The 21,013-nt window shown below is 42.4% G+C and overlaps 2 protein-coding genes across 4 annotated transcripts in view; one reads left to right on the forward strand and one right to left on the reverse strand.

Moving 5' to 3' along the window:
• The window catches only part of WFDC1 (WAP four-disulfide core domain 1), a 110,100-nt gene that overhangs the window by 26,091 nt on the left and 62,996 nt on the right, over positions 1-21,013 (forward strand). The gene's annotated exons all lie outside the window — the stretch shown is intronic.
• On the reverse strand, positions 1,607-20,330 carry KCNG4 (potassium voltage-gated channel modifier subfamily G member 4). Its single transcript, XM_021408851.1, has 2 exons — positions 19,175-20,330; positions 1,607-5,222 (listed from the first exon to the last, which is right to left on the reverse strand). Exons 1-2 carry the CDS (start codon positions 19,922-19,924, stop codon positions 4,437-4,439), a joined length of 1,536 nt encoding a protein of 511 aa, XP_021264526.1. The 5' UTR covers positions 19,925-20,330; the 3' UTR covers positions 1,607-4,436.

Below are 21,013 nucleotides of genomic sequence, written 5' to 3' on the forward strand. Positions count from 1 at the left end.
CTGCTGAGCACCTGACTTATTCACAACTTGTCTGGTTCCACCGAGTTTTGGCAGGTATTGAGTCCTAGGTAGTACCAAGGGAAATAGTGGAAGTCCCATTTAGCTCAGGCAAGCCATTGCTGCGTAAAGTGAAATAGTTCACAGGGAGGAATTTAGCACTTCTAATAAAATGTGCTAGGGAGGTGCTTGTCCCCCTCTGCTCAGCCCTCGTGAGGCCCCACCTGGAGTACGGTGTCCAGGCCTGGGGCCCGCAGCACAGCAGGGATGTGGAGGTTGGAGCGGGTCCAGCGGAGGGCCACGAAGATGATCAGAGGGCTGGAGCAGCTCTGCTGTCAGGAAAGGCTGAGGGAGCTGGGCTTGTTAAATGTGGAGAAGACTCTGGGGAGACCCCATTGCAGCCTTCCAGTACTTGAGGGGAGCTTGCGAGCAGGACTTTTTACATGGGCAGGTAGTGACAGAACAACAGGGAATGATTTTAAACTAAAAGAAGGGAGATTTAGGTTAGGTGCTGAGAAGAAATTCTTTACTCAGAGGTGCCGAAGGCCAGGCTGGATGGGGCCCTGGGCAGCCTGAGCAGGTGCGTGGCAACCAACCCATGGCAGGGGGTTGGATCTGGATGGTCTTTAAGGTCCCTTCCAACCCAGGCCACTCAGTGATTCTATGAATGCCTAGCTTTCTACCATGGAGAAACCGGAATCCGTTCAGGAAACATAAGTATTATGTTGGTGCTGTGTCAGTTTAAACTTCAACACGAGGCTGACATTTTATCATTCACAGGAATGAAAACTTTCTCATGTTCTTGCAGGGAGTGTGCTGTACATTGTATTTCCTTGACCTTCTAGGTTTTCATTGTTATTTATAGATTGCTACAATGTAACAAATTCCTAGGGGGAAGAAAGGAAAGGTTAAAATCTTTAATTAGGAGTAAAGTCAAGGGGAACATAGTATAATTTTTATTGGCAGATATGCTTAATCGTTCATAACAACCAAAGAAATCAAGTAATTAGCTGTACTATTTGGGTATGTTTGAAATTAAAAATATATATGTATATTGACAAAAAAACCCACCTTAGCTCAGCTCTAATTTATGCATAGGATATGCAATGTACTTAGGAGTAAATTAGAGAATAATTCACTTAAATAATATATTATTCCCTCCAACTAATTTGTGACTTAAATAATAAACTTGATGTCTGAAATATGTATGAATACCAGTGACTGGATGCAAACTTCAGATTTCTAAAGACAGTTAGAAACCTCAGGAGACCTAACAGTAGGCTGAAAAAATACTGAGCCTATGAAAGTAATGGGGCTTCCTTACTAAAATAACATTTCCATTTTTATATAATCCTTCACTACCAGAGGAACTGATGAAAGTCAAAAAAAGTAGCTGGGAAGTGTAAGTGCTGCAGTGAAAGTTTGAAACAGTTTGCAGAATCCCTGAAGTTAGAGCTAGGTCAAAGCAGAGGTCTTAGTCCCTCAATACTTCAGCATCATAGAACACTTGCAATTATTTTGTGTTTTGATTTCAAGCCAGACTGGAAATTGGAAGGGTCGTGTATTGCATTTTCATGTGATCCTGTCCCTCTGCTTGCTGGTTTGCAGAACAGGATATCCACTGATTTCCCCAAAGAAAACATTATCACTGGGAGTTTTGTGGGTCCTTCACTGTACAGCTGAGATGTTGGTATATCAGAGCACCAATCAGAATTTTAAAAAGGGATGTAATGCATTGGGGAGAACTGAAGAATGTGGCTCACGCTGGATAACAAGTGCTGGTCCTCTGCTTCTGCTGGGATTTAGATTCGGGGATGAGGCTCTGAACTAAGAGAGGCTGGATGCCAGGCACCTAAACTGCTCTTTTAATTAAGTCTAGTTATGAAATGATATGTACTTGGCAACAATAATATCTGCTAATTGTAACTGCTTGTTCTGAATTTGTTTCTCAGTTGAATTACGCAGGAACTAAATGTTCCCCTCGACATATTTTTTCCCTCCCTAATAACACAATGAATCATGAAGGACATTTTCTATGAAAGCTGGTTCTGGCGTGGCCCAGCTATCAGGAGACATTCAGTTACAAATGGAAATGTATGGCATGATCCCGATTCTAGCAAAAATACCAGCATTTGCTTCACTGTTAAACATTGGTGATTTTCTTCTCTTTCGTTTTGTTTGTTTTTCCTTTCCTTTTCTTTGAAGATTTGGAGCTCTGTGATCTTGGGGGCACAATTATGCCCACAAACCCCGGAGCCCTCCATCACAGAACCTGGACATCAGGGTGGTAGCAGCACTTGGGCAGTAAAAGCCCCTGTATTTTTCCAGCATCTGTGTGCTTAGAGCAGTGTGGCTGGATTAACTCTCTGTGGGACTGTGTTGAACTGACTCCTGAACTAGCAACAAAGCTGTTAATTAAGAAAAGTAAATCAATTGTATTACCTAACTGCTTGTATTTCCAAAGAGCATGTTGGTGCTTCAGGGGATAAATGTCTTTCAGGGATGTATTTGCTCTGCAGCAGGATATGTAATTCTAGCAGGGATCACTGAGCAGGAGCAAGCACTGCCTTAGACACGGGCTGTGATGGCATTGTGGCAGTGTGCAGTGGTTGTTCCTGAGGAGCTGGAACAACAGAAAAGAAATGTAGAATCAAATGCAGATGGCATCGCACACGTAGGAGCCTGGAGAGGTCTGGGTCATGGTACACATCCGGGGAGAAGTTGATCAGATTTCCTATCTGAGTAGTCCTGCCAGAGGGGAATTGCTGGCAAAAATAAAAGTTCAACAAGAAAATTTTAAAAATCAAATAGATTTATGCATGAAACAGAGGGAATTCCCATGTTGTGTGGCAAATATAAATTCCTGTCGTCTAGTGTTAACTTGCTCCAGTTGTATTGGAACATCCCGTCTGTAATGCGCTGGAGTTTCTCTGCTTTAGATCAGAGTCGATAGCAGGATAAACCCCAGAGATTAATGAGTCACGTGATCTGAACTGTGCCAACAACCATGTTTTTCTGTACTTAAGCTATAAAGCACAGTGAGGAGAGCATCTAAAAACTGAAACTCCCTGATGCCTACATGAGGTTGCATAACTCTGCAAGTGACTGTGTGTGTGTCCGCGTGGGAGACTGGTCACAGCGCCCGGAGCATCCCCTGGGCTCTGACCTGCTCTGCCTTAGAATGGCAGAGGCTGGAAGTGGAACCAGAGGGTCACAGCATCGTGGGACCCTGGTAGGATTTAAGAAATGGGAAAATAAAAGCTGAAAATCAGATTGAAAAATTAATTTAGGCGTTGATTCATGTTGGTACTTAAATACATGCCCAATGTTCAGTGTGTCAAGGTTCTGCAGACATCAGCCTGACTGCTTACCAGCCGGACCCATGAGCTGATGTTTCCGAAGACTTGACCTTGTCTGACTGCATTCGCAGCATCTAAAGGTTGAATTACAAAAGATCATCTAGAATATCCCACGAAGTAGTATTTTTGACTTCTGTATAGTCCTGTTCTGGATAAACTCGGATCTGCCAAGAGGGACATCTCCTATTTGCATCAGGCAATCGCTCCCACTGCCTTCAGCAATCATTCCCCTCATTTTTTGCTATTTGTACCTTTGAATACTTTTAAGCTGTCATTTTATTTTCAATAACGTTTTCTAGAAAAGCCATCACCGTTCAACAACAACAACAAAACACCATCTCACATGTTCCATAAGTTTTTTATTTTTTAAAATAAGTATATGAAAAAACTTTGAAAACGTCTCCTGTCTAGTATGAAATGTTTACAGTTCCCAGACTGCAACTGCATTTCAAGCAAATTCTCTTGCAAACGCTGTGTATCTTACAGTAGCAGTGCAATTTGTTGTTTAGAGATAGGTCATCTGACTACAGGCAAACTTTGAAAGCTTTCACATACAGTGTTTTTGTCTTAGCTTATTAGTGGCTTTAGATACAGAACTCTGTTTTATTGAGGCTTCTTCTGTATGCCTGGATGATGAGCGCTGTATAAATAACACAAGTGCATAGCCCTGAAAAAATCCTTTCTAACGCTTGGCTCAAGGTGTTAGTTGCAAAGAACGTTGGAAACTCAAAGGCAAATAAAATAACAAGTGTTTTTGTGCCAACAGAAGCTGTTTAGTTTGCTCTGCATTCAATATTAGGTATTCAGCAAGACGTATAACTGGCAGAGATAAAGCGGAATCTTATCATTAGTCCTATGGAAGAATGGATATTTATTCCCGAATAAACTCTTGACTTTTGACATTCTCAAAACTTCCGCCTCCGTAGTGATGTGCTGGAGCCAGCTGCACTGGCTTGTACTGCTTTGTTATACCTATCCTGGCAGAGAAAAATAGCGGCGTGACGTATTTTGTTGCTTTGCTTTGTGTGTTATGTTGACATACGTGTGTATCCTATTCTTGGGAATGTTTTACAGCAAGGCTCAGTTCCCTGTGTAAATGTATTTGATCGGTGATGCTGGCTCCTCCAGGATCAAGCTGTCTGTCTCATTGAAGGTGTCACTTTCACCAGAGTGATTGGCATTTTTAACTCTGTTCAGCCGAGACTGCAGTCGTTCGTGTTCCTTTCTCAGCTCCGAGTAGGAATGGGAAAAAGTGTGGAATATTGATGTTGCAGGAAAAGACATGATGAGAATGCCACTGAGGATGCTGCTCAGAGCCACCATCTGGCCCGGGACGCTCCGCGGTACCATGTCTCCGTACCCCACGGTGGTCATGGAGATGATAGCCCACCAGTAAGAGGCGGGTATGCTCGTGAATTCAAGCACCTTGCCGGATTCGTTCTCGGCCAGATAGACCAAAGGAGAAAACAGAGTGACAGCCACGCACAGGAAGAGTAAAAGCAGGCCGAATTCTCGCGTGCAGCGCCGCACGGTGAGGCCCAAGGTCTGCAAGCCCAAGGAGTGCCGGGCAAGGCGCATGACATACAAGATCCTCAAGGCACGTAGAACCCGTAGCACCAACCCAACCTTCTCCAAATAAGTGTTGCTGCTTGGCTTGTCATCTGCTTCATTTGAGTCATCCTCTGCCAAGATGAGGGAAACGTAATAGGGTGAAATAGCCAAAAAATCAATGATGTTTAGGGGCCCTTTGAAGAACTGACACTTGCTCCTTGCTTGAATGAAGCGGAGGCAGAACTCCAGAGAAAACCAAGCCACGCAGATGGTCTCTATGACGAAGATGTAATAGCACTTCTGGGAACACTCACCCTGACACACACACAAAAAAAGAGAATTAAACAAAAGAACAGTCTGCAAACCAGCATACAAAAACATTAGAGGAGCAGAAATGCGTATCCGCATGAGTCACTAGTATCAGAAATAACCAAATCCCAACTAGCAGGTAGCCATCTTTCAATGGCATATAGGAGGTATTAAGCACATGAAATGTCTTGATGAACAGACATACTGCCTGCTCGTTTGATTTGCTTCTTCCAGTCAAATGAATGAAGCTCTTCTCTGATTCTGAGAGAGACTGAACTCTCCCCAAAGTCTGCACGCACAGCCTTAAGTTCTAAATCAGTCCCACTTTGTCAGCTCTCAAAAAATATATTTGAACTTGACTGATGTATAAGTCTGCACAAAAATTAGTGTCTCTTCAAAAGAACGATTAATGTTCGAATGTCTGCAAACTTCTGGTGCTGTTTAGTGCATGGTGCTTTTGCAAATGTTGTGTACTCTGGTGCAATTAAAAGTGGCTTAGAGTTATTCATTAAGCCATCCGGATCCTTGGCTGGGTTACCCCATATACAAATCATGTTTCTTTCTATATGAGCAAATACTTTATAGCTACAATCTAAAAGAAACTAAATACCCCTCCAGTAGCAAAACTTGCCTTGAAGAATCCTCTCCCTGCATTAAGGCCCCATGCTGTGGGTAGTACTTGCCCTGTTTCTGTTATCAAAGGAATTGCTTTAGTTTACTTCTTCAGATACACTTTTTTTTTTTTTTTAATTTTCCTGAGCTTAAAAAATGAAATTGCTTTTGGTCTGTTGCAGTGAAATGAGGAGGAAAATGTAAATTAATTCGTGAATATTTTGGTAAACAAGAGAATACAAGAGCAGTTCCTGATACAGTATTATCCATTCTCAGCCACATTTCACAAGCAATATTGATTAAAAGCTCTGTGGGAAACACATACCCCTATTACTAATTAAACTTGTTCCAGTGTTCAGTTACACTCTGCATTACAATGTGATGTTTTTTGAGAGCGTCCCTTTGCATTGAATTACAGCTCTTCTTGGGTGAGGACAGCTCTTTTTGTTCGGGAATTGTTTATATCCTGTAGCTCCGGCATTCTCCCATGTTGTGACCATTGGCTGAGACTCCTCAAAGAAAATTGCAGTGCATCCTGTATGTTATTATTATTATTGTTATTGTTTTACCTGGCTTCGCCTTCAGAACAGCATAGCTCCGTAGCACTCTTTGGGGATTTCCATCTTTCTGCACAGTAGAATGTCAAGATCATAATTTTTCTCTTCAAAAAAAGAAAATCTCACAAGACTCAGTCCTGCTACAGTTATGCGTAGGTGATGAGGTTATAGCCCTATTTGAAGCCATTGCCCTGACAGAGCCCAGGGTGCTGTGGTGTTTGCAGAGTTGCTGACTTGGCTTGGTAAGATTGCTTGTGCTCAGCAGCTGTGCCACGAGGAGCTCGCTTTGTCTCGGCTGTAAGCTGCTTGTACAGCGCAGCCTGGACCCTGCACACGCCCGCCTCTGGTCACGCTACTGAATTATTCATCGTTACCATCAAGATTTGTTTTATCTTGTGTTAACTGGGCTGAATTTTCATGACATCTGCTACTTATCCACCGTTACATATCTATAGGTGATGCTGCTTTCGGATCATCGTGTAGCTTCCTTACTCCTTGCTTTGAAAATACAAGAAAAAAAATTGTTTGCTGGGAGTTTTAACTGTTAAGATCTAGGATGCCTTCTGAAGTAAGTATGCAGTGTCCTACGTATGGCATGGTAAGAGCTGGTTAGGAGCTTTATTCTCTCCATCCTCAGTTATTTATGTTTAGAGACAGCAATTTGTACAATCAGCTTCCCAAAGGCCTGGTTTTTTTTTTTCGGAAGAACATCCTTCAAAGCAAACTTTTCAAGAATGTTACTGTGCATTTTATTTTCCTTTTGTGCACAGTTGTGGATGTAAAGGATGGTGAGTTCTCCCCTGTTAGTGCACTTTGTCTTTTTTATACACTTTGCAAGAAACACTCGAGAAATATATATGTGGAAGTATATGATTCAAATCAGTCTATCAGTCTCTTCTTCTGCTGTGGAAAACAGGAGTTACGGGGTCATAGTCTCTGACACTGACTAATGCAGTGAATTCTTGGCTTTGGGTTTTTTGGTTTGTTTTTTTTTAGGAATATGGAAAAAGAAAGATGTGTTTTCTTCAGACATACCTACATGGTGTGAAGGCATGCCGCAAAACCAGCCATGTTTATCTCAGAGGGAACTCATTTATCCATGCAGTACAGTAGTTCTATGTGGAGGTAACTAACTCGAACACTAGAAATAACACAGCCTGGCTATCGTCTGCCAGCAGGGCCATCTCACTCCATTACATCGTGTAGCTATACCATTAGTCAGTCAGTCTGTATACAACAATGCCTCTTTCTCTCCCTAATTCTCTATTGCCAGAGTCTGGAAAGAGAGTGGAAGACCCAGGTTCTGTAGTATTTGATGAGAACAGGCTCACTGATGTCACGTTGGGAGATAAATTTTATCCAGTGTACTTGTATGTGAATGTTTTACATATTTGGAATACCTGTATTTATTACGTAATACGTGTGACATGGTTTATATGGAATATCCCTCTGTAACACCGTTCATTTTGAAGATTCTTGATCCTTCTGAAATTCCCATTCAGAAGCAGCAAATCTTGGGACAGTAAGAGGGGAAAATACACTAAATACCAAGGCCAGTTTCAGTTTCTCCAGTATTTTGGATAATTTCAGACCTCAGAATGCTTTATGTTCCATTTTGTTGTCCAAAGAGCTGGCAGAATAACATAGCAACTTCAGCAACAGTGTACTTTCCAAAATACAGATACTCGTATGGCAATGGTAGATCTCACATTTGCTGTTGTTACCAGCTTCCCTTTGGACATTAACTCCTTCCAGTGAACTGTCAACTTGCAGCCAAATGTTCTGATCCACACGAGGTGTTTTGCGTAAATGGCCAATAGGGGAATTTCTGTGGCACAACACCTTCTATATATTGCCTCTTTCTGAACAAAGCAAACATATTTGGGAAATTCATGTGAGCAATGACTGCAAAGCAAAACAAAAACCTTCCTCTATTTCTCTAAACACTAACCAGAGCAAAATTCTGGGCTTTTATTTTTATATGAAATTTATCACTGACTTCTTTCTTCTTCCGTATCGTGGTGTGGTAGAACTTATAAAAGCTCCAGACGAGTGCAGCGTTGTCCATGAGTGTGTGGGAAAGATGAGCTTTTATTTATAACTGGGCACAAATTGTTTTGGGGTGGGAGTTTTCAACAAAACCTGAGCTGCTCTGCGCTGCCGTGGCATCAGTCAGTACTGACTGTCATCAACCCCGATGGGAGAACAGTTAGAACAAAGCTGGCAGTCACTGGGTGTCTAACGCTCCACACATCCTGCAGATTTACTTCCGAGCAATGCAAGAATTTATCAGGATTTATGGAACTTGTCTCCAGCTGAAATTCTACGACGTATGGCATAAGCGTAATAAAAAGAGTGCCTGGTATTGATCTTACGTATGAAAAGAACATTAGGTTCAGCAATGAAGGACACAATGATTTGTACGTAACAAGCTATATACCGAGCCTGATGGCTGAAATATTGAATGATTTCTTAGATTTATAAACTGCCTCCAAGAGGTAAAGTGGCCGTTTCAAAGTTCCGTACCAACTGAGATAATAAGCAATTCCTAGTTCCTTTTCATTATTGCTTTCTGCTGTATAAGGTAATGGTTCATTTTCTGGGCTCTGTTATGTACTGGGATGTTTATAATACTACAGTAAAAATGCTCGTTTTAGGATGCTTTTATTAAATCCTCTTTAAATATGAAAAAAAAGGCTGATAATAAAAAGTAAGAATGGTTGTGTCGAGTCTCATTAGCCCAGTGCCCATTCTGACAACCTGAGAAACAAAAGCTTAAGCAAAATGGATCTCTGTAGGGACAGTGAGAAGAAAGTCGTATTACTAATAGTGGAAAACGTTGGGATTCTAGCAAGCTTTACTGCAGCTTTCTTGCAGTACCTTCTTTTGATAGGGCTGGAGGTTCAGGAATTCAGCACCCTCTGATGCCAGGTTGGTGCGTGGCATCTAAATCTCAATTGCACAGGTGAGTTTACAGGAGTGAAATTTATTTCCCAACTGTGAATTCAAGTTAAATGAATTTGAGATATGTGCCACTCACTAGATAAGATAAATAATATAAACTTCCAGCCGAGTGCCCTCTTAGTTGACCAGGAAACATTAGTTACAGCATAATGACATCTAGGATAGTAAATAAAACCAAATTATGCAGCACTGTCATATTTTACAACAGATATAAATCTCATCTTGTGAAAATAATGTCTGTACATGCACCAATAATTGTAGCAATGCCCACGCAGAGTGAAGCAGAACCTCCCTTGTGGAATATACACCTCATCCATCCACCTTGGTTTTCAGATGCAATGTACTTGGTTGCATTTTATAGACAAGAAAAAAAATTATTATTATAAATTCATTTATATATACCTAGGTGAGAGCACCAGGGAGCTGTTCTCATGCCCTCAGGACCTGCTCTGCGCTGGCCATTTGTGACCCACTTGGTTGCAATCCGAAGCATTTTGTAATTAAAATATGCTAGGGAAAACCTGTTCTGAATCATTACCTGATAGGCCAATTAATTTCCTACCACTGAAGATTTACCTCAGACCTTCCGAAGTGGATGTTTACCCTTTAACCCATTGTATGGTGTTTTTAAATAAATGCTGAAGCAAACGCAAAACTGAGAACTTATATTTTGGACGTTGCACACTGCAGTACGATCTTATACAATAGTCTGAGGTTCCTGAACATTTGAACCCGAGTCTGGCATGCTGGCCCCTGCAGGCTGTGCTGCACACTGACAGAAAGGGTTTCAGGCTTTGCCTGGGATCCCCTCACCAGTATTGATTGGAACAGATCCGTTCTTTGTAGTCCTCTGCAGAGCACCATGGAAATGAGTGGCACGGTGTTGATGGTGAGGTGGTGGCTGGTGGCTTACCAGCAAGCTGGCAATATTGGGCAGTTTTCTGAACGGGGTGTCATATACCCAGCTGCTCTGCATTGTGGCCGTGGGCACTGCATGTTGAGTCACTGGTGATTCTTAAACTAACAAACAAACAAGCATTCCTAAACCAAATGAATCCTTTGTAAGCAATTTCAAGTGTGTTAAAAAGGGAACTGAAACCATCTTAACGCATCAGAGACATACCAGCTGTCTCTTAATCTGAGTGAAAATTGAAAAAAAAAAAGAACAGGATTGTTCCCATTTTGGAATTACAGTGTTTGAGCTACATTAGAATAGGATATGTACCAACTTTCTGCCCTTCCTGTGGCTGACTCTGTGGAATTCCATTGGCAGCGTTCTGAACCTGTTTTCCATGGTGTGTAATTTCGGATTTCCCACAGTATTTAAAAGGATGGTGCCCGAGATAAAGAAAAGGCAAACCTGCAGCATTGCTCGTGATCTCCTTTCTATGCTTACCGGTTAACGCTGTTTATGATGATGTTAGTGATTTTATGTGTTTCTTGTCTCATATCATCCATTTCCCAGTTAAATAGCCAAAGTTGCACCAATGCTTGTAGAGCACTTAGCTAATAAGCACTGCTAGATCAATGCATGGATTATTTCAGAATCACATCATCCCTGCAGAGAGTATTGCTTTCAGAACTTCATGCAGGAAATCAACATCTACATCAGCAACATGTACACGTGTTGATTATACAGCATACTTCTGAGAAAGACAAGTAACATTACTTATGAAGTTAGGCTGATAAAAGTCCTTGAGCTAAGAGTCATGATTGAATCACTGTGTGCAAACGTTGTTATTTGAGGGGTACCCTTATGGAAAGCAGCTGGCTCATCATCATAAAACAAATGAGCAATGGACAGAAAGGGTCTGAACCTCTTCCCAGTTAGATCACCCTAATGCAGTAGTGACTGCATCTGAGTGAAGGCAGTTTTGGTGTTCAGTCATCCAGAGAACATCCAGAGAAACAGTCACTGAAAATGGAGCAGGGAAGGAGCTCAGTAAAGCAATATGCTTGACTCTTCTAATTCAGACTCCTAGTGGAGCCTGAAAGGAGTGTCCTTAAATACTGATAGGCAGGACCTGGACCTGCTTAGTACTCTGCATTTGAAGGACAAGCTGCCAGGACGTCATCTTGCACACCAGGAATGCGTGGCAGCGTGGCTGATTCAAGGTCACAGCCCGCATCTGCTAAACTTAGCCTGGCGTGTCCAAATGTTATTTACCACGTTCAGATCCAGCCAGTTACCACTCTGATCCTTCTCTCTGTTCCACATGCTGTACTGCGGACAGAGGCCAGTGTCCACTGAAATGGCAGCAGATGGAAGCAGGCTGCCAGCCTGCCTGCTGCCGACGTGTGCAGCTGCCAGCTACCCAGCGCTTAGCAGAGGGGCTTATCCCAGCCAGGCTGCTCCTGAGGCTTCCCACACAGCCCATGCAGAGCAAAGCACAGCCCCGAATGTGGTGGATTTAGAAGTAAAACTTGCAGGAACTTTCCTCTCTAAGCCCAAGGTTGACTTATTTCCTGGGCACGGTGCTGCCTTCCAGCCTTCTGCACTTCTCAAGGTTACAGATGGGCACTGCATCCTGATCTGTGTCTTGTCCCCAGAGAATGCCCTCTGTGTGAAAAGATGCAAGCTAATGTGATAGTGAAAAAGCAAGCTTCAGTTCTTGCCGTTGCCTGCCTACAGACTCAAGAGTCTACAAGTCTGGAGAGTGGTTAAGGTGGAGCAAAACACCTTTGTGTAGCTCCTTGTACAACTGAAACACCAAACTGTCTCCCAGGTGTTCTTATCCCACTCTGCAGCTTTTTTACCATTTCTTTTAGCGGTAAAATGACAGTTCAGTTAGGAAGTCTTGTACCAGTCTGTGTTCCCTGCGTACCTGGAGCCGTGGGATCCAGCTGCAGTGCTGCAGGTACTGCTGAATCACTGTGACTGCATTGCTGCTGTTATTTGAATAATTAAACTCCGTGCTGCTGAATCAAATGATGGTCATGCAGAACGTGAAAAGCTCGTGTTATGGATCACTCCAGTACTGGGATTTATAGTCACAGACAGATGCAATAAAATCAAAAGGTTTACTGCCTGCTGAGAGAGGGACTGTAACCTGATTTACAGGATGATAAGCTGGTTAAAGGAGTGCTGTGTATTCTGATCACAGAACGATTTTCCACTTACTTTGCTTTATGAGTAAGAAACTTGGACTTATGAAAACAATTACCAAACCTAGTACATTTGAGGAAACTAAACTAATAGTGGGATTATATGAATGTGGACATTACAGAGAATGTAGGGAAGGGGAAATCATCTCTGTATCCAGCACAGGTAATCTCCTCTGGGGAGTAAATGTAACAAAAATGAAATATTTCAATTAACTTTTATGCTTGGGTTCTTCGTTCTGCAAACATTGTGAGAATCAATCTGAAGCGTTTCAAACTGATTGGTGAGCCCAGGCCATTTTATTAGGGGACAGATGTGGAGGCATTATCTTTTCCTTTCTTTTTTTCTCTGGGAGGAAATTAAGCAGACTTCATTTTGTAACTGTGAGAAACAGTACAGTCAGAATGACAAGGTATCTACCTGGGACTTAGGAGAAAGACTCAATTTCCAGTTTTATTTCTGATGAAAGCTTTAGCCCTATTACTGTTCCTTCTCTGCGTCTTTCCTCACTGCACTGCAAGTTCTTTGCAGCAGAGGCTGCCTGTCCCTGTACCTGTGAACAGGCACTGAACCTGTTATAAGGAAAAATACTGGTGCTAACAGGAGAAGCTGACGCTGCAGGAATAAGCACAACATATGCAGTTCACAGCTCTGGTGCTGTGAAATTAATGATTAGGCCTGCTTAAACATCTCCAGAAATAAAATACCAGATTCTGATTTTGACCGTAGCAATAAGAGAAACTTCTACAGAATGTACGAATTTGGGTGGCTGTTTACTTTTAATACTCCATGCATTAATCCCATGCACTTGGAGGATGCATTGATTTCAGATAGCGTGTTCCAATGGTAGAGGTCCTTGTCTACAGCAGGAAATATCCATTTCCCCAAAGAAGGCATTTATTAGGTAATCATTTGTGCCAAACCCCTTGAGATGACTTCAATGAAGAAAGCAAACAGCTTTTTTCCCATTGTAGTTATCACAAACTTGAAAGCAGGAAAAGAAATTACGATTCCCAGTAAGGAACATGTGTGCCGTCCCACATTGCATTTGGGTGACAGCCTGCTGCAGAGCAGCTGGAGCAGCTGGGTGTCCCCCCAGCATAGCGTGCAAGCTGGGAGTCCCGTGGCTGCTGGGATACAGCCAAAGCTGGATAAACATAAGGCAAACTAATAATGTCAGATTGTGCCTTCAAAACGTTGGACCTTGAACTGGCAGAGCCAGCTTTTAAAAACCGTTTCCTCACTGACATGGAGTGTGCAGAGTTTCTAAAGAAAATAGTTCTGTGTGGCAGTGAGGGTATGCTGAGACAGGAGTTGAGTAGCATCCACTCCACCGGTGCCCACTGGTTGTGTAGAGCAGGGCTTCAGCAAGGTAAATTTCACTACTGGGGTACATACTAGATTTAATGCTCTATTTTGTCCCATGTGATTTCAGGTCGTATCTGTATACCAGTATATTTACAGATAGGCATGGACATGTGCTTTTCTGGTCTTATACTTTTAAATGAGTATTTTAAGTGTTTCTGAAAGTCAGAACTTTGTTAATCTTTTGGCTGTAGGGCAAGTCATTCTGGGCCATGCTTTGTGTGATATATGCCTTGCATTAGAAGATAAATTTGAACGTAGAGTTACTGACAAATGCCCTTCCTTTGCAGATATATTCTGAATAGTGCCCTACTTCATTAATAGTACTCTGAACTACTACTCACTGAAAAATCATTTTGCCCTGGCTAATCAGCTAGAAAATTCTTTTTTGATCAGTGTTTAGACCCTGTTATTTAAAAGCTATGCAATTGGTAGCCAGGGGAATCTGTCAAAATGCAGCTGTCGTATCCAATTTACCAAAGGTGACTGTTTCTACCAGTTGGCCAAATTACACTTTGACAGAGAGTCTTGTCTTTGCAGACTGTGAGCAGTAGGACTGGGTTTGCACACCTCTATGTGACATTCTCCATAAGTATTATTATCTTCTCCAGTCACTCCCAAGTCCTCCAAGTTTTCCTTTAATAAATGCACTAGAGAGATTTAATGTTATCTGCAGGTTATGGGCAGGGTTGGAGCATTATGTTGTAATGTCTTCACAATGGATTTAATAGCTTGAATATTGAGGATCTGTCTCTTGCCTGTATCTCTTCACATAGTGAACATGTCTCCGTATTGACAAAAATTCACATGGTTTAACCAGTTAACCAAAGTTTGCATTTAACCAAAGTCAGCGTGAATTTTTATAATTACCCCGTTTAGCTCTGGTGATAGTAACCCTCATGAAACAAATATCTTGTCTGGTTTCCTTTGTCTTCACAGGAAAACCTTCCCTTTCCTCCTATAAAGCTCTATAACTCTGCTTTTAAAGAAAATGTGTTTCTCAACAGTTTGCTCTAGGGTACAAGCCAAAGAGGCTATTTTCAGAGTGATACGGACAGCATCAGCAATATTGAGCACTGAAAAACATACACCAGGGCCTCCAGAATAATGGTGTAGAATGAAAAATAAATAATAAAAAATGGTTCCATTTATTATATATCTGCTCTTTGTTGTTTGTCTGCTTTTCCCTTTTTTTTTTTTTTCCTCCATGTTTTCTGGATTCTCAGTGTAATCAGTGACTAAAAGCATGCTTGTTTAAAATGAATTAGATTTCTGAGTAATCAAATGATCGCAGGAACTGGAACTTCAGAAAATGAATATACTTCTTTTCAAGATAAAACCATTAGGTCTGACAATGCTGGTTGCATCGTGCGTCGGTTACGTTTCATTAGGTTATGAGCGGTACAGAAAGCACTTACAAGCTTCTCAAGATCAGTTACGAGCAAACACACAAATTAGTAGTAACGATGTCTGAGCACTCACTTATCACTGGAGGGCAGAGGACAGATGTTTCCTTCTCTCTTAGCTGGGGCCACGTGGCATGTGTAAGCGTGACCCATTGGGAGCTTCTACTCCAGGAGAATAAGATGTGGTTGTGCCAGTGCTGAGGCGCAGCTAATGGGAATGTCTGGGGGTTCTTTTTCTTCTTTCTTTTTTCCACTGACCCCAATTTGCTTGCCTTTCCCGAGGAAAAGACCTTGCTGCGCCTTTTCTGCTGAGTCATTTCTCCGGAGAATGCCAATTTTAGGGACTCATTAAAAGAAATCTCCTCCAAAAGAAAATCCCAAGAGTACTTCAAAGCAGATAGTCTCCCTGCCCGAGCCCTTCTGTGATGGTTTTGTTCCATATTTCGCAGGCGTCATGCTGTTTTTTTTCCCTTTGGATTATCTGTGCTTCAGTTGCACCTCTTGGATCCTGGCTGTACCTCTTACATGGGACTGAATTTTGGGGAGACTTCTGCCTTGACTCTGATGGGCTCATCTTAATTCCTTTGATGAGAATTTTTGTAGGTGTATCTCTTCAGCTCTCTTATCCTAAATACATGGTCTCTGATTCAGCTCGGCACTTCTCTGAGGCTGCCAGCAGCTACCTGTTCGGATCAATAATAATGAGAGCTCCCCGCACCTAAGTGTGATTTCTTATCTACCCCTGCATACACATGTGCCTTGATGACTACATTTTGGTGATGCCATGTTTGTTTCCTTACTGAAGACAGTTTGCTTTCCATTAAGAATGGGTACGAATGCGTAGATAAAGCTGTGTGGCTGCTGGAGGACGTGAGATCTGATTGTTTTATGCACAGATAGCCTTAAGTTTTGCTGATGAGTCCTCTTCCCTTAGCATCATGAATGGTGGATCCATCTGTTTCATGGTCAGCCTTAAACCTGAGATCACTAGAGCCTCACAGATTTACCCCTTCGACTTTTCCCAAACTTTTGGCCTCCACTGCCTGGGGCTGTTCCCTCTGGGCTGGGATTCGCATCAGGTTACTTACATGATACCTAGTTACAGATCTGTTTGCTCATCGACCTGTTTTTCCTTCCTATTTCTAGTGCCGTTTGAGGTATCCCGGCGGATGTGCGTGCTGTCAGTTGCAGCGCCTCGTTCTTTATTTGACTTTGGGCTGCGCTCCGATCTGCGAGCCAGCCCCCGCCCTGCGCTACCCATGCGGATGGCTCTGTCCCTCCCTCCGGTTGCCAGGGTGATGGGCTTCCCCGGTGCAGATGCTCCTGCCTTGGCTCCTTGCCATCCCTCTCCCAGAGACCGGAGTTCTCACTTTCCCTCGGATGGGGAGGACTCCTGTTTGCTCTTCTGCCCACCGAGGCAGCTTTTCTTCCTTCTGAGCGAGCCCTGGCTTTGCACCTGCTAAAAGAACGAGGGATTTCACGTGCCTGCAGGGTGGGATCTGAGCTTCTGAGTGAAGTGGAAGTCACTTTTGTGTTATTTTTTCCCTTTTATTTGTTTGAAGCTGATCCTTCTTGTGCTGGAACCCAGCCAGTTCTCACCCTCTTAGTGTGGCTGTGATGATTCGAAAAAGGAGCCCCGAGTGGTACAAACGCACCAGAGGTAAAGCCTTTCTTGTTTGTATTTCAGGATGGATACATTCCATTTCCAGTGTTAGTGACACTGGAAAAAGGATCCTTACGATACCTCTAAGCACCTTTATGCATAGAGGTTTAGCCAAACTTCAGCTCAGAAATGAATAAACCTCAGAATGGAGCATCTTTAGATTCAGGGTTAGAATTACAGGTTGTTAAGAAACTTTATTGGAGGAGTTTGACTGTTTTTGTTGCTGGGCAGAAGGATATCATGGGATTTTTAAGTTCAGCCCACAGAACCAAAATCTGAGATGTTGCATGCCTGTCCCATGTTGCTGGTACTTGTGGCCTCATGCTGGAGTCACTCAGAGGTCAGCCAGCGACCAGGTCTGAGTAACAGATCTCCATGCAGAGCTGCAGTTTCTTTGGGAGTGACTCAGTCACAGCTGAGAAGTGGTGCTGTTAATCAGTTCAGCTCTGTGAGTTGTTTTACTCTCGCTGAAACGCTCTTTTGAAATCCCAGTAGGAAAATGTTAGGTGTTGCAGGCTAAGAATTTGGAGAGAGAAAATATTTGGTGGTTCTTATTCTGCTTTTCCACAAGGCGTGAGCAATATGTCTCACATACTCCCCTGTGCTTTCTCTGGCGTAATTTTAAGTGGTTCAAATAACAGGACTTTCAATACTCTGCTCTGTGCTTCTGGGACTCAACAAAGAGGTGCACTGTTGCGGTGCTTTAAGTGCAAATTGTGAGATGGTTCCCACTATTTGGACAAATCTGTTCCTTGGACCAAGCTCATCCTTCGTGCTTTGCCTTGCACTTTAAGCATTCCTGCTTTCTGAGCTTGTTTCAGTCCAGTCTGTTTGTTTTTAAAGTAGTGATATGTATGCGGATCTCTAGGAAGTAATGCTATCTGTGCTTTATAGAGAATCCGGGGAAAGCAGCTACACTTCAGCGACCAGACACACTTATAAGCCTGAAAATCCTTCCCTTTCTAAAATACAGATATTTATTTTGAAAAGCACATAACATATTACACCTAGCTGAAATCTGAAATAACACTTGCTCCCTTTTCATGGCAAGTATTCACAAAAGCTTTTTCTGCAGCGGTTGGAAAACGAAAATAAAATGCATCAGGCAACTTCCATTAACAAAGTTAGTACGAGGCACTTCCTAGAGCAGAGCTTGTAATGTTTTTACATCTAACTCTAAGGATGCTCTATCTTTAAAGTGTTTCCTTGGAAGAAGCACTGGAACAGGGTATCAGTTTTCTCTGCCAAAAGTAATAGCTGTGGGAAGCTGCAAGAGCACCAGACTTATTGCTGAAAGTTAATGGTCTTCTTATGCAAATGTGAGTTAATATTCAGTCCTCAGTTTCATTGGAAGACATCACATATCATAACATATCCTCACCGTGACTGTGCTGCCTTGAATTACTGCCTCAGCCATAAAATAGGTACATATTTTTTGCGTTGTGCATACCGTAATGTGCTATAAATGTGAAAATGTCTTTATTCATCAGTACAGAATACTTTAGGGAGTGTCTTATCTTACTGGGCAGGGAGTTGATTTTCTCACCACTTTCAGAAGGACAGTTTGCTAATGAAGGGAAGGATTAATTAAACGGATTAGTCAAAGCTGTTTGATAAATTTGGGCGTTACTATATCTGAAATAACTTTAGACTTTTACTTTCCTCCATTTTATAATTGGAATAGCAGATCTTTACAATGCTGAAATACAGCAACTTCATAGAAAAGATCCTTTATGTGTGATATGGGCTTGGATAATTTGGCCTGAATTATCATGAAGGACGTATTTGAAAAAGGTTTATATGTGGTTAGAAGTCCAGCTAGTATTTGGTATTACTGCTACATGTTATAGAAAACATTTCTTCTCCTGTTATTGAGTGATTGCTTGTAACCAAAGAGTAAAATGTGCTGAAGAGAAAACTCCTCAATGTGAGTATGAAAGTCTCAGTGTAACAAGTTTATAACTTACGCTAGCAGCTGCTTTTTAAGAAGGAAAACCAATGCAATATGATGGAGTTCTGTCCAGAAACACTTTCTTTTAGTTTAGCTCACAATTAGTAAATTACTTTGTCAACATTATTCTTAATTGAACATCATTTTGAAACTGACAGAAGTACTTTCAGCTATTATTGCATTTTCTGCTGTAGAAAATTCCACTACCAGGGCAGTATTGAATCTCATCACTATGGATTTTCTGTATCTGTTTTGTCTTTTTAAGGATGCATACCTAGCAAAGCAGACAAATCTCTTTAAATTCGAGAGTTAGATCACTTAAAGAGGACTTACTTACCCTGTCTTCTTCAGCTCTTAAATCTGGCATTGTACTAACGCAAAGGCTGATAGCTGTGGTGGCCACAAAGAGGATGGACAGACAAGCAAAGACTTTGCCTGGGAGTCCCGACTGGGGATTTTCTACCATATCTCTGAGTCTGTTCATAAACTGTCCGAATTTGGTCTTCTCATCGAGGACACACGCAGCTTCTTTGCTCCTCCGGAGCTCCTCTTCTTTCCGTACCTCGGCCAGCTCCTGCAGTTTTTGAAACAATTTTCGAAAGCAGCAGTTCTCCAGGTTGGATTCCTCAATCCCCCAGTATCTCAGCTCCTCCTGGAAAGACAAGGCACACATGTCTCTTAAGAGCATCAGCTTCCCTGCTGCTAGAAAGCTGACAATCATCCCAAAAGCATTGGGGTTCCTGTCAAAGAAGAACTCATGGGTGTCTTCATCGTAATCATCACACAGCTGAATAATTTCTTCGTAGCTGCTGCAAAACTTAAGTTTGCTCAGTCTGGTCAGGGGAAATTCATCTAAAGTACTCCAAGGTAGCAGGTATTTGATGCCTCCAACATTTATCATAATTTCTGTCTTTAGATCGGCTGCAGAGGCTTGATCAGGGCGGTAAATCCTCCTGGCTCTTTGGTAATGGACCCCTTTGACAGAAGGAGTTTCAACGGAGACAGGAAAGAAATGGCTCAAGGAATTACAAGAAGCGTAGCTAATGTTACTATAGTCTTGGTCGCTGCCTCCAGAGAGAATAGGCATCTCTAAGAGTTCTCACTGGGACATCCGAAATGGCATCAGACCAGGGTTATCTGCCAGCCAAAAGATACGTGAAGAAGGAGAAAACATAGCAGAGGTTACTGCAAGAGAAAGGGTGCTTCGGGCTACTTTCCTACAGCACACGTTTAATGAGCGTTTGTAAGTAAAAGTCACCTCTGTGCCTCCTCCTGAAATCTGCAGCCTGTGAATGCGATTTGCTTTGCAGCCTCATTGGTTGTCTGGCAACACACAGGCACAGAGGAGAGCTAAAGCCTCGTTCATAATTATCGCAGAGGGTCGGATGCCTGCAAATCCAAACGCGAACAGATCGGTCCCTGCTCTAAACACATCTCGGTCATTGCTAGATTGCTCATTTTCCAGCGGTTGTCGCGTGGCTCTCTGGTTCCTGTAAACCCTTGAATACACACTAACTTAACTAAGCTGCTTAATAGTTATTATAGTGGTCAATTACCTGCCATCAGCTGGATGCAAAGTTCTTAATTGCTTTAACTCGAACGCTCAGATTGTAATTCCTGTTTCCTTCACTACTCGCCTGTTTTGCCTGCCTCTCAGCCATGGCAAGGATTAACTAGTACACGTTCATAAAATGCTTTCAGAGTAAAATGCTTTATAAATGGCAAGTATTCTTATCAGCTTGGTCTCATATCACTGCAAATGACTGAGAAAATACAGGGAACATTTGCCTGTCCTGTAGAAAACTTTGTTACAAGGACAGGAAGAAAACTATCAGCTCAGGGAGAAAAGCAATTGAAAGACACCCCCCTTCCCTTCCCCTTCTCAGGATCAAATCCTTGTTTTTGTTTATAATCTCCAAAAATTCACAGGCATTTATTACTCCAAGGCAGCAAACTACAAAAATCCCAAGGAAACTTCCCCCAAGTTACTTACCACCGCACCTCGGGCTGCTGCCCGCTGCCTGGCTTCCCCGCAGGTGAAGTATGCATGCTGCAAACTGGTCAGCTGAGTGACGATCCAGCAGAAAGACCTGGGGATATTTGATGGTATTGATTACCAAAAAAAAAAAATCGCTACAGCACTCTGGAGATCTCAGTCTCTTTTCTCTTTCTCTCC

Source organism: Numida meleagris, chromosome 10 (genome assembly GCF_002078875.1).
Source record: "Numida meleagris isolate 19003 breed g44 Domestic line chromosome 10, NumMel1.0, whole genome shotgun sequence".
NCBI lineage: Eukaryota > Metazoa > Chordata > Aves > Galliformes > Numididae > Numida > Numida meleagris.